This window comes from Theropithecus gelada, chromosome 11, assembly GCF_003255815.1.
Source record: "Theropithecus gelada isolate Dixy chromosome 11, Tgel_1.0, whole genome shotgun sequence".
In the NCBI taxonomy this organism is placed as follows: domain Eukaryota; kingdom Metazoa; phylum Chordata; class Mammalia; order Primates; family Cercopithecidae; genus Theropithecus; species Theropithecus gelada.
In genome coordinates, this window is record NC_037679.1 from 10,375,292 (window position 1) to 10,387,306 (window position 12,015).

Here is a 12,015-nt window from a genome sequence, read left to right on the forward strand (position 1 = left end):
AAAAAAAAAAAAAAAAAAAAAAAGAACTCAAGTTTCCCTGAAAATATTTACATAAGGATAGTTTTTTTTCCCCATTTTTCTTAATTTTTAAATTTTTTTTTTTTTTTCTTAAGAGGTCTCACTCTGTCACCAGGCTGGAGTAGAGTGGTGCAATCACAACTCACTGCAGACTCAAACTCCTGGGCTCAAGCAATCCTTCCACCTCAGTCTCCTGAGTAGCTGGGGCTACAGGAACATGCCACCAGGCCAGGGTAATTTATCTATTGATTTATTTGTGGAGAGCAGGTCTTGAACTCCTGGCTTCAAGAGATCCTCCAGTCTCTACCCCCTCAAAGTGCTCGGATTACAGGCATGATTATTATTTAGAATAACATTCTTTATTATTCTAATTACAAGTAAAGATTCCTGAAGATGCTGAAGTATTAAATTCTTTTTTTTTTTTTTTTTTTTTTTTTTGAGACAGAGTTTTGCTCTTCTTGTCCAAGCTGGAGTGCAATGGTGTGATCTCTGCTCACAGCAACCTCCGCCTCCCGGTTCAAGCGATTCTCCTGCCTCAGCTTCCCAAGTAGCTGGGATTACAGGCGTGCACCACCATACCCGGCTAATTTTTTGTATTTTTAGTAGAGACGGGGTTTCACCATGTTGGCCAGGTCTCAAACTCCTGACTTTGTGATCCGCCCACCTCAGCCTCTCAAAGTGCTGGGATTACAGGTGTGAGCCACCATGCCCGGCCTGAAGTCGTAAATTCTAACTCATAATTTTACTTCAGTGAGGAAAGTCCACTTTGAATTAGCAGGAATAAAGGAACTTTACATAACTCTTAAAAGATCTCATTATCAGAATGAAAAATGCATCTACTTTCCCCCTAAAAAGCATCTTTCCCCTATGAACTTTTATAAACCCAATGAAAATGTTAAGTTCCAGTCTCTTGACTCACTTACTTAAAGTCTTATAATGCATTAGGAAACCCAATTATAGTCCATCTACCCCTAAGACGCAGCTGTTTCAACACTTCCATACAGGATTCTTGCACATCTATAAATGAAATAAACTATATTGGAGAAATAAACTAGCCAATGCATGCAGAAAGTTATATAGGCAGTAATGTTGCTTTCAAAGGAGTTTTTGTTTTGTTTTTCAAATGGAGTCTCACTTTGTTGCCCAGGCTGGAGTGCAATGGCACCATCTCTGCTCACTGCAACCTCTGCCTCCCGGGTTCAAGTGATTCTCCTGCCTCAGCCTCCCGAGTGGCTGGGATTACAGGCCCGCAGCACCACACCCGGCTAATTTTTGTATTTTTGGTAGAGACGGGGTTTCACCACATTGGCCACGATGGTCTCGAACTCCTACGCCGAAGTGATCCACCCGTCTCAGCCTCCCAAAGTGCTAGGATTACAGGCGTGAGCCACCGAACCCGGCCGAAAGCAGATATATCATCTGTTATCAACAATTGGCTTGATACGTAAAGATCCAGAAGCATCTTAAGTTTTCTTCGTCACTTTTTCATTTCACAGCTTATGTTTTAAAAGTCAGAAATCCCAGAATTAAGTAAAGTCTTAAAGCAAGCTAGTGATAAGATATAACTGCACGGACTTCTTCATCAAGGACTTCCATATCTTTCCAACAAGAAACGAACGAATATTCATCATTAAGCACCAGCTCCCAATTTCCCAACTTCCTAGATAGCCTTCCTATGCTGTATGTAACCCTTTCTTCACATAACGTCAGACTTACCCCCACATACACCATCAGTCCCCAAGTCTCCAATGCACATTGGCACAAAAGCCTCTCAACATTCATCTGGTTGCTAATCAGGGACCACTCTTCCTTCTTCCACTGATCCTCCTCAGGCTTCATATAGCCTACAATCGCTTTTTCCATTTCTTCCACAACACTACTCAAAGCGACAAAGGAAGAAGTCCCCTTTCCACAATCGTAGACAGTTTTTTAAAACTCTATACACCTCCTTCCCACTCAACCACTTTTCTTAGTCTCTATCCGCCTTTGTTATTCAGGTGTAGGGTCTGGGAAAATCTCACTCACCTCATGCTATAGGCACCAGCACCCAGTTCCTGGCCGATCCCGGACAGGCTAGCATCAAAGTCCTGCACCAACCCGGATTCAATCACTTCGTCGGCCAGAGGCAGCTTCAGAGCCCAGGCCATCCTGGCTCCTTCTTCGCCCCAGGAGACACTGTGTCTTGTACAAAGGCGCGGAGGGTAATTCTACCCAACAGGAGTAACACAGTAGAAAACTACAAACCAAGGTTTCCCACGCAGTGCCCACCAGCCACCCCCAAGCCCGACCAGCACTGCTCGTATAACTAATCTCCCGTACCCTTGGCTGCTAGTTCTTAGTTGCCCCAGGTTCCAAAATCCCCCCTGCTCAGGTCTCAGGAACGTGAGGACCCCTTTGCTCAACTACTGCAGACTTTCCAGAAGCAGCTCTGGACTCCCGCACTCCCACTCCTTAAGATACCCTCTTGAGAGTTCGTAGTGGTGGCTTGCTGCTTCCCAGACAGACCAGCAGCCGCCGCAGGAAGCTAGCCGGGCGCTCCCACGCTGCTTTCGCACCTTTTCCCCCGCCCCTTTCTGCTGGAGGCCCCCTCCCTCCCAGGGCTCGCTCTCTCTTTCCCCTCCAGGCCTCGCTTCCGGTCAGTCCCACGATCACTTCCGGTCACCCCCTCTCAACCCCACGGCTTAGAGCCAAATCCAGGTTTCCGCTGAGCCGACTCCTTGCTCTCTGTAGCCCCCCACGGCCTGGAAACATGGAAGGAGAAAGTCCAGCACAGGCGTGAAACCTGGACTCCCCAGGCCCTTCCACCGCCCGCCGCCCCAGCGCCAACCAATCATGGCGTCCTCTTTCTTCGCCTGCCGGGCGAACATGACGTCACTCTGTCGCTCGCCTATAAAGAAGAGACCTCGTCAGTCTCGGCAGCGATGATAGGCGGGCTGCGCCTCGGCTCTGCCCCCGAGATGGGCTGGGCGATCACGTAGAGGACCCGGCGTGCAAGTGTCCGGGTTTAAACGTCTCTCCGTGTAGTTACCAGAGCTCTGGTATCCGCTACCCATCAAGTCATCACCCTGAACCGTGGAAGGAGCCCTCCTTCTAGCCTTATGAACCCACTCCACCCCTGGCGGACTCTTTACTACTTCCCAAACGCTCCTTACGTGCACGCGCTTGCTCCTGCTCATCCTCCTGTCTCCTTAAACTCACCTCTCCCGAGGTCGAGACCCTGCATAAATCCCACTTCCCTCTATATTCATTTTATCTTAGGCGTCCTCTCTAATGCAATTGAACAGAAAAGCATGAGATCAGTAAAAATGTGGTTTTTAGGCCGGACGAGGTGGCTCACGCCTGTAATTCCAGCACTTTGGGAGGCCGAGGTGGGCGGATCACCTGAGGTCGGGAGTTCAAGACCAGCCTGACCAACATGGAGAAACCCCGTCTCTACTAAAAATACAAAAATTGGCCGGGTGTGGTGGCGCGCGCCTGTAATCCCACCTACTCAGGAGGCTGAGGCAGGAGAATCACTTGAACCCAGGAGGCGGAGGTTACGGTGAGCCGAGATCGGGCCATTGCACTCCAGCCTGGGCAACAAGAGTGAAACTCCATCTCAAAAAAAAAAAAAAAGAAAAAAGAAAAGAAAAGCTGGGCGCGGTGGCTCACTCCTGTAATCCCAGCACTTTAGGAGGCCGAGACAGGCGGCTCACGAGGTCAGGAGATCGAGACCATCCTGGCTAATACGGTGAAACCCCGTCTCTACTAAAAATACAAAAAATTAGCCAGGCGTGGTGACGGGCGCCTGTAGTCCCAGCTACTCGGGAGGCTGAGGCGGGAGAATGGCGTGAACCCGGGAGGTGGAGCTTGCGGTGAGCCGAGATCACACCACTGCACTCCAGCCTGGGTGACAGAGCGAGACTCCGTCTCAAAAAAAAAAAAAAAATTGTGGTTTTTAAAAGGTTGTTGTGCTGGTATGGGGTGTTGGAATTTAAAAGATCTGAAAATCAGAGTTTAGGCTGGCGTCTTCACTTATTAGTTTGGTGTCTTCAGAATAATTGCTTAATCTCACTGAGATTTAGCTTCCTCCTTTGTCAACGGGAGTAACTATATCTGCTCCACCTTCCTCCTTTGAGGATTGAGTAATAATTGCCATTGTTTATTAAGTATCAACTATTGCTAGGAATTTTATTACACTATGAGTAGTCCTCAAAGCAATCTTGGAATTAGAATGATAAAGCTAAGTATAATAACTCTTCTTTTATCAATAAGGAACCAAGGCTAAGCGGATACATTGGCCAGAGCTAAACTGACATGCCAGATCCATGACATGGATTCAGAGCTGATTCCAAAGCCTGGCATTTTCCATTACAAGACATTGCCTTTATGTGAAAGTATTGGTTCATTGTTGTATTCCATTGCTGAATTTTTTAAAATCTGCCTTGACTTATACTTTTGTATATATCTGCTTCTCTCACTAGATTGATCTAAAGAACAAGGAATAGGTCTTTTTCAGGCTTGTGTTCTAAATATCTCCTACTCTAGTTCCTGCATTCAATAGGACTTTTACACATGTTTATTGAATTTAAAAAGGAATGAAAAAGGAATAAGAGAATCAAGAAAAAGAAAGAAGTTGACATGAAGTTGACAACATGTGCCGGTGTGAGGTGTTTCAGCCATAGGCATTTCTCTGAGGGCTCCGGGCTTAAACCTGCCGTCTTACCTTGGTAAGCCCTGGGATCCAAGTCTTGGCCCATTCTGGAGATATTCAGTATCTCTTTAAGCCATCTTTTCTTCCCATGAGCCAATTCTATCTCAAAATGTGTGACTGTGGGTAAAGGAATGGGTCCTGGGCTCATAGACCACAAGAGAGATGTCACATGGAGATCTGAGGGCTCAAAGTTTATGGGTTTTTTTTTTTGTTTTTTGTTTTTTGTTTTGAGACAGTCTTGATCTCTTGCACAGGCTAGAGTGCAGTGGCACAATCTCGGCTTACTGCAACCTCCGCCTCCCAGGTTCAAGCAATTCTCCTGCCTCAGCCTCCCGAGTAGCTGGGATTACAGGTGTGTACCACACACCTGGCTAATTTTTGTATTTTTAGTAGCGACGGGGTTTCAGCATGTTGGCCAGGTTGGTCTCGAACTCCTGACCTCAAATGATCCACCTGGCTCAGCCTCCCGAAGTGCTGGGATTACAGGCGTGAGCCACCATGCCTGGTGGTCAAAATCCTTTGTAAACCAGCATTGTACTTGGGGTATTTTTAAATCTCTCTTAGATAGAGCCATGCCTTGTTTGACCAACAGCTCCACCTCTAGCTGTATAATCTCAGGCAAGTAATATTACATCTCTGAGCCTCAGTATTTTAATGCATAAATTAGTGAAAATAATACCTCCCCCTAAACTTGTTGTGAGTATAAAATGAGGTACCAAAATGCCACTAAAATAGTAATGATTCAATAAATGTTAGCTCCAGTCTCCCACTAGTAGTACACTTCTGCTTCTCTATTAACATTGGGTTGATTTTGTTATCCTATTTTAATAACATTCATTTACATTGTATAGTATGTTATGGGCTTGGGATTTTTTTGTTTCTTTTAGAGACAGGGTATAGCTCTATCACCCAGACTGGAGTGCAGTGGCCTGATCAGAGCTCACTGTAACTTTAAACTCCTGGGCTCAAGCAATCCTCTTGCTTCTGCCTCCCAAGTAGCTGGGACTACAGGTGCACACCACCATGCCCTTTGAGAGGGAGTCTCACTCTATCACCAGGCTGTAGTGTGGTGGTGCAATCTCAGCTCACTGCAACCTCTGCCTCCTGGGTTCAAGTGATTCTCATGCCTCAGCCTCCCAAGTAGCTGGGACTACAGGCACGTGCCACCACGCCCAGCTAATTTTTGTATTTTTAGTAGAGATGGGGTTTCACCATGTTGGCCAGGATGGTCTCGATCTCTTGACCTACTGATCTGCCCGCCTTGGCCTCCCAAAGTACTGGGATTACAGTCGTGAGCCACTGCGCCCAGCCATGTTTTCTTTTTTTTAGTTTTGGTTTTGGTTTTGAGACTGGGTCTCACTCTGTTGCCCAGGCTGGAATGCAGTGGCATGATCACAGCTCATTGCAGCTTCCACCTCCCAGGCTCAAGCAATTCTCCCACCTAAGCCTTCCGAGTAGCTGGGACTAAAGGCATACACCACCACACCAGTTAATTTTTTATTTTTAGTAGAAATGGGATCTTACTATGTTGCCCAAGCGACTGTCAAACTCCTGGGCTTAAGCGATCCTCCCACCTCAGCCCCCCAAAGTACTGGGATTACAGGCATGAGCCAAGGTACCCAGTCTGTTATGGTTTTAATAGCATTTTACTATTTATTTATTTATCTATTTTTGAGACGGAGTCTCCCTCTGTTGCCCAGGCTGCGGTACAGTGGCGTAATCTCTGCTCACTGCAACCTCCACCTCCCGGGTTCAAGCAATTTTCCTGCCTCAACCTCCCGAGTAGCTGGGACTACAGGCACACGCCACCATGGCTGGCTAATTTTTGTATTTTTAGTTGAGATGGGGTTTCACCATGTTAGCCAGACTGGTCTTGAACTCCTGACCTCATGTGATCTGCCTGCCTCGGCCTCTCAAAGTGCTGAGATTACAGGTATGAGCTACCGTGTCTGGCCTCAATAGCACTTTAAAATACATTGTCTTGGCCTGGCACCATGGCTCATACCTGTAATCCCAGCACTTTGGGAGGCTGAGGCAGGAGGATCACTTGAGCCCAGGAGTTCAAGATCAGCCTGGGCAATAGAGTGAGACCCCTTCTCTAAAAGAAATTTAAGAATTAGACATGGTGGTGTGCACCTGTAGACCCAGCTACTCAGGAGGCTGAGGTGGGAGGATGGTTTGAGCCCAGGCGTTCGAGGCTACAGTGAGCCATGATTGGGCTGTTGCACCCAGCCTGGACAACAGAGCAAGACACTGTCTCTATTAAAAATAAATAAATCAAATACATCATATCATTTAATCTTCACAGAAGTTTTTGGTTTGTTTTTCAATATGAGGAAACTGAGACTCAGGGCAGAGTGGTCAGGATCAAGCAGAACTCTTTTTTCTTTTTCTTTTTTTTTTTTTTTTTGAGACAGAGTCTCGCTCTGTCACCCAGGCTGGAGTGCAGTGGCCGGATCTCAGCTCACTGCAAGCTCCGCCTCCTGGGTTTACGCCATTCTCCTGCCTCAGCCTCGTGAGTAGCTGGGACTACAGGCGCCCGCCACCTCGCCCGGCTAGTTTTTTGTATTTTTTAGTAGAGATAGGGTTTCACCATGTTAGCCAGGATGGTCTCGATCTCCTGACCTCGTGATCCGCCAGTCTCGGCCTCCCAAAGTGCTGGGATTACAGGCTTGAGCCACCGCGCCCAGCCTGAACTCTTTAAAAATTGTCCTGAAAATTATTTTGTGACTCAGCAACTCCTTTCTACATATATACCCTAGAGAAACTCTTCTACATACATACCAGGAGACTTGCATGAGAATGTTCATGGCAGCACTGTTTATGGTAACAAAATGGAATACAACAATTCTCCACCAGCGAAAGAACAGATAAATTGGACTGGAATATAATATTATTGAGCAGTGAAAATGAATAAAGGTATACTAAACTGCATGAATAAATCAATCCTAGAATTGAGGGGGAAACGCAGAAGTCCTCATACTGTGTAATATCACCTTATAAAGCTCAAAAGTCAGCAAAATTAAGCAATTATCATTTAGGAAAGTATATAGTTGACCTTTCAACAACACAGGTTTGAACTGCGCGGGTCTACTTATTTGTGAGTTTTCTTTTTTTTTTTAAATTTTTCCTTTTTTGTTGTTTCTTGGTGTCTTCTAATATTCATGGATTGTCTTCCACCTCTGACACTTCTGAGCCATCAAGACCAACCCCTCCTCTTCCTCCTCCTCCTCAGCTTACTCAATGTGAAGATGAGGAGGAAAGACCTTTATGATGATCCATTTCCATTTAATGAATAGTAAATATATTTTCTCTTCCTTGTGATTTTTAAAATATTTTCTTTTCTCTAGCTTACTTTATTATAAGAATACAATATATAATACATAAAATATAAAATATATGTCCATTGACTATGTTATCAGTAAGGTTTCGGCTCAACAGTAGGATGTTAGTCATTAAGTTTTAGGTGAATCAGAAGTTACACTTGAATCTTCAACCATGTGGGGATCACCCTCACATTGTTTAAGGGTCAACTTTACATATAGTCCTTTCAAAAGGAATGAAATAAATACAATTCTAGTGATGGCCTCATCTAAGGAGAGGCAGGGGAATAGGTGAGGGAAGGAACTAGAAAATAGCTTCAGCGTGGCCGGGCATGGTGGCTCATACCTGTAATCCCAGCACTTTGAGAGGCTGAGGTGGGCAGATCGCATGAGGTCAGGAGTTCGAGACCAGCCTGACCAACATGGAGAAACCCAGTCTCTAGTAAAAATACAAAACTTAGCTGGGCATGGTGGTGCACACCTGTAATTCCAGCTACTCAGGAGGCTGAGGCAGGAGAATCTCTTGAACCTGGGAGGCAGAGATCACAGTGAGCCGAGATCAGGCCACTACACTCCAGCCTGGACGACCGAGTGAGACTCTGTAACAAAGATTAAAAAAAAAAAAGAAAAGAAAAGAAAATAGCTTCAGGTTGGGCATGGTGACTCACGCCTATAATCCCAGCACCTGAGGAGGGCAGATCACCTGAGGTCGGGAGTCTGAGACCAGACTGACCAACATGGAGAAACCCCGTCTCTATTAAAAATACGAAAGTAGCCAGGTATGGTGGTGCATGGCTGTAATCTCAGCTACTCGGGAGGCTGAGGCAGGAGAATCACTTAAACCCAGGAGACAGAGGTTGCAGTGAGCCGAGATCACGCCATAGCACTTCTGCCTGGGCACCAAGAGCAAAACTCCATCTCAAAAAAAAGAGAGAAAAAGAAAAGGAAAAAAGAAAGAAGATAGCTTCAACCATTCTTTTTTTTTTTTTTTTTTTTTAGATGGAGTCTTTGCTCTGTCACCCAGGCTGGGGTGCAGTGGCGCGAACTCAGTTCACTACAAGCTCCGCCTCCTGGGTTTACGCTATTCTCCAGCCTCAGCCTCCCGAGTAGCTGGGACTACAGGTGCCCGCCACCTCGCCCGGCTAATTTTTTGTACTTTTAGTAGAGACGGGGTTTCACCGTGTTAGCCAGGATGGTCTCGATCTCCTGACCTTGTGATCCACCCGTCTCGGCCTCCCAAAGTGCTGGGATTACAGGCGTGAGCCACCGCGCCCTGCCAACCATTCTTAATAGTTTACATAAGTGGAGTAGTGGGAGCATGAGTGATTGTTTCATCATTATGCTTCATAAATTACCAAAAAATTGTACTCTTGAATAAGTAACAAATATATATAAATTAGTAGCTGGTTCCTGATTCGCTTAGCTGGGATTTGCCTATAGTGATGCGTCCCTGCCGATGGAAACTGCACACATACAGAGCAAAAAATAATAGCTAATATGGCTGGGTGTGGTGGCTCACGCCTCTACTCCCACCACTCTGGGAGGCTGAGGCAGGTGGATTGCTTGAGCTGAGGAGTTCAAGACCAACCTGGGCAACATGGCAAACCCCATCTCTACAAAAAAATTAGCTGACTGTGGTGGTGTGCCCCCGTAGCGGTGTGCCCCCAGTTACTGGGGAGGCTGAGGCAAGAGGATCCATTGAGCCTAGAAGGTAGAGGATGCAGTGAGTCAAAATCACATCACTGCACTCCAGCCGGAGCAATAGAGCAAGACCCTGTTTCAAAAAATAAATAAATAAATAAATAAAAACTAATAATAATGATAGGCTCATATTTACTGAACTCTTCCTAAGTGCCAGGGCCTGCCTAGGTGCATTAGGTTTATTATCTCATTTCATCTTCACTCACCCCTATAAGAAAGGTATCCATATTCGATTCATTTCATAAATAAGGAAACTGAGGCTTAGAAAAATTAAATGGCTTGTCCATGGTCACCCAGCATGAGAGTGGTAACCCCACAGTCTAGGCATCTAACCTTCATGCTACACTCTCTCTGTGAGTGGTTATAACTTTAAAAAGGGCCGGGCACGATGGCTCATGCCTGTAATTGGGAGACTGAAGTGGGTGGATCACCTGAGGTCAGGAGTTTGAGACTGGCCTGGCCAAAATGGCAAAACCCCATCTCTACTAAAAATACAAAAATTAGTCGGGTATGGTGGTGGGCGCCTGTAGTCCCAGCTACTTGGGAGGCTGAGGCAGGAGAACTGCTTTAACCTGGGAGGTGGAGGTTTCAGTGAACGGAGAATACGCCACTGCACTCCAGCCTGGGCCATAGAGTGAGGCTCCATCTCAAAAATAAATAAATAAATAAATAAATAGCCAGGTGTGGTGGCTCACAACTGTAGTCAGCACTTTGGGAAGCCAAGGTGGGTGGATCACTTGAGGTCAGGAGTTCGAGACCAGTCTGGCCAACATGGTGAAACCCCGTCTCTACTTAAAATAGAAAAATTAGCCGGGCGTGGTGGCTCATGCCTGTAATCCCAGCTACTTGGGAGGCTGAGGCAGGAGAATCGCTTGACCCCAGGAGGTGGAGGCTGCAGTGAGCCAAGATCGTGCCATTGCACTACAGCCTGGGCGACAAGAGCGAAACTCTGTCTCAAAAAAATAAGAATAATAAATAAATAAATAAACTTTAAAAAGATCTGCTTCACTGGGCGCAGTGGCTAACACCTGTAATCCCAGCATTTTGGGAGGCCGAGGTGGGTGGATCACCTGAGGTCAGGAGTTCAAGACCAGCATGGCCAACATGGTGAAACCCCATCTCTACTAAAACTACAAAAATTAGCCAGGCATGGTGGCAGGTGCCTGTAATCCCAGCTACTCAGTAGGCTAAGGCAGGAGAATCCCTTGAACCCGGGAGGCGGAGGTTGAAGTGGCCCGAGATCACGCCATTGCACCCCAGCCTAGGCGACAGAGTGAGACTCCATCTCAAAAAAAAAAAAAAAAAAAAAAATAATATATATATATATATATATATAAAGATCTGCTTCTTACCTATTCTTCCTTTCAGAGATGAATTTTGAACCTTGTGGAGGTGAGAATATTGAATTTTTAGAACATTGTGCCCACGAAGGAATATCGGATGAAGCATGTTTTCTCATCCACAGAAGAATAGTTCAAAGGGAATGGACTTTTAAAAAAACAAGGAGTAATCATATTGGATGTTTGGAAGAGATGACTGTGCCACATCCAGGAATATCAGGGAGCCCTATGCCCTGGAAAATATTTAGGAAAAGACAGACATGTACTTTTTGGAAGTGTTTGAGAATAAGTTTAATATCTGAACCAAAATAAACACTTCACAAAGGTCCTCCTTGCCACTTATTAATTCTAAAACCCACTGAGGTGAAATGAGAGGAGACTCCTAAGCCTCAGCCCCTCCCAAATGGAGTGCAGGTCAGCCTGGAGAATTATGCTGTTGACCCCAGTTCCCCCTTGGGAAAGAAGTCTTTACACACTGTTTACCCCTAGAATTCTGTGACTGGGAAAGTGGACTTTTCCCATACTCTCCCCTCCCCAACATAACTAAGAGTGAAATTGGAGTGCCAGGATGGGAGAGATTCCAGGAGCAGCCAAGAAGGCTCTGCCTCCGAGAAAACACCACTAGATGTTCCCTTAGAAATCCAGCCGGGGCCGGGCGCGGTGGCTCAAGCCTGTAATCCCAGCACTTTGGGAGGCCGAGGCGGGTGGATCACGAGGTCAGGAGATCGAGACTATCCTGGCTAACATGGTGAAACCCCGTCTCTACTAAAAATACAAAAAATTAGCCGGGCACGGTGGCGGGCGCCTGTAGTCCCAGCTACTTGGGAGGCTGAGGCGGGAGAATGGCGTGAACCCGGGAGGCGGAGCTTGCAGTGAGCCGAGATCACGCCACTGCACTCCAGCCTGGGAGACACAGTGAGACTCCGTCTCAAAAAAAAAA

At 46.2% G+C, this 12,015-nt stretch overlaps 1 protein-coding gene across 4 annotated transcripts in view; it reads right to left on the reverse strand.

Moving 5' to 3' along the window:
* TFCP2 (transcription factor CP2) overlaps window positions 1-2,897 on the reverse strand; it is an 83,596-nt gene extending 80,699 nt beyond the window's left edge. For all 4 annotated transcript variants that reach the window (XM_025402440.1, XM_025402439.1, XM_025402438.1 and 1 more), the window contains exon 1: window positions 2,044-2,897. In XM_025402440.1, the coding sequence (XP_025258225.1) occupies window positions 2,044-2,165 (122 nt within the window). In that variant the 5' untranslated portion in view covers window positions 2,166-2,897. The remainder of the gene's footprint in view (window positions 1-2,043) is intronic.
* Window positions 2,898-12,015: the final 9,118 nt, after the last annotated feature.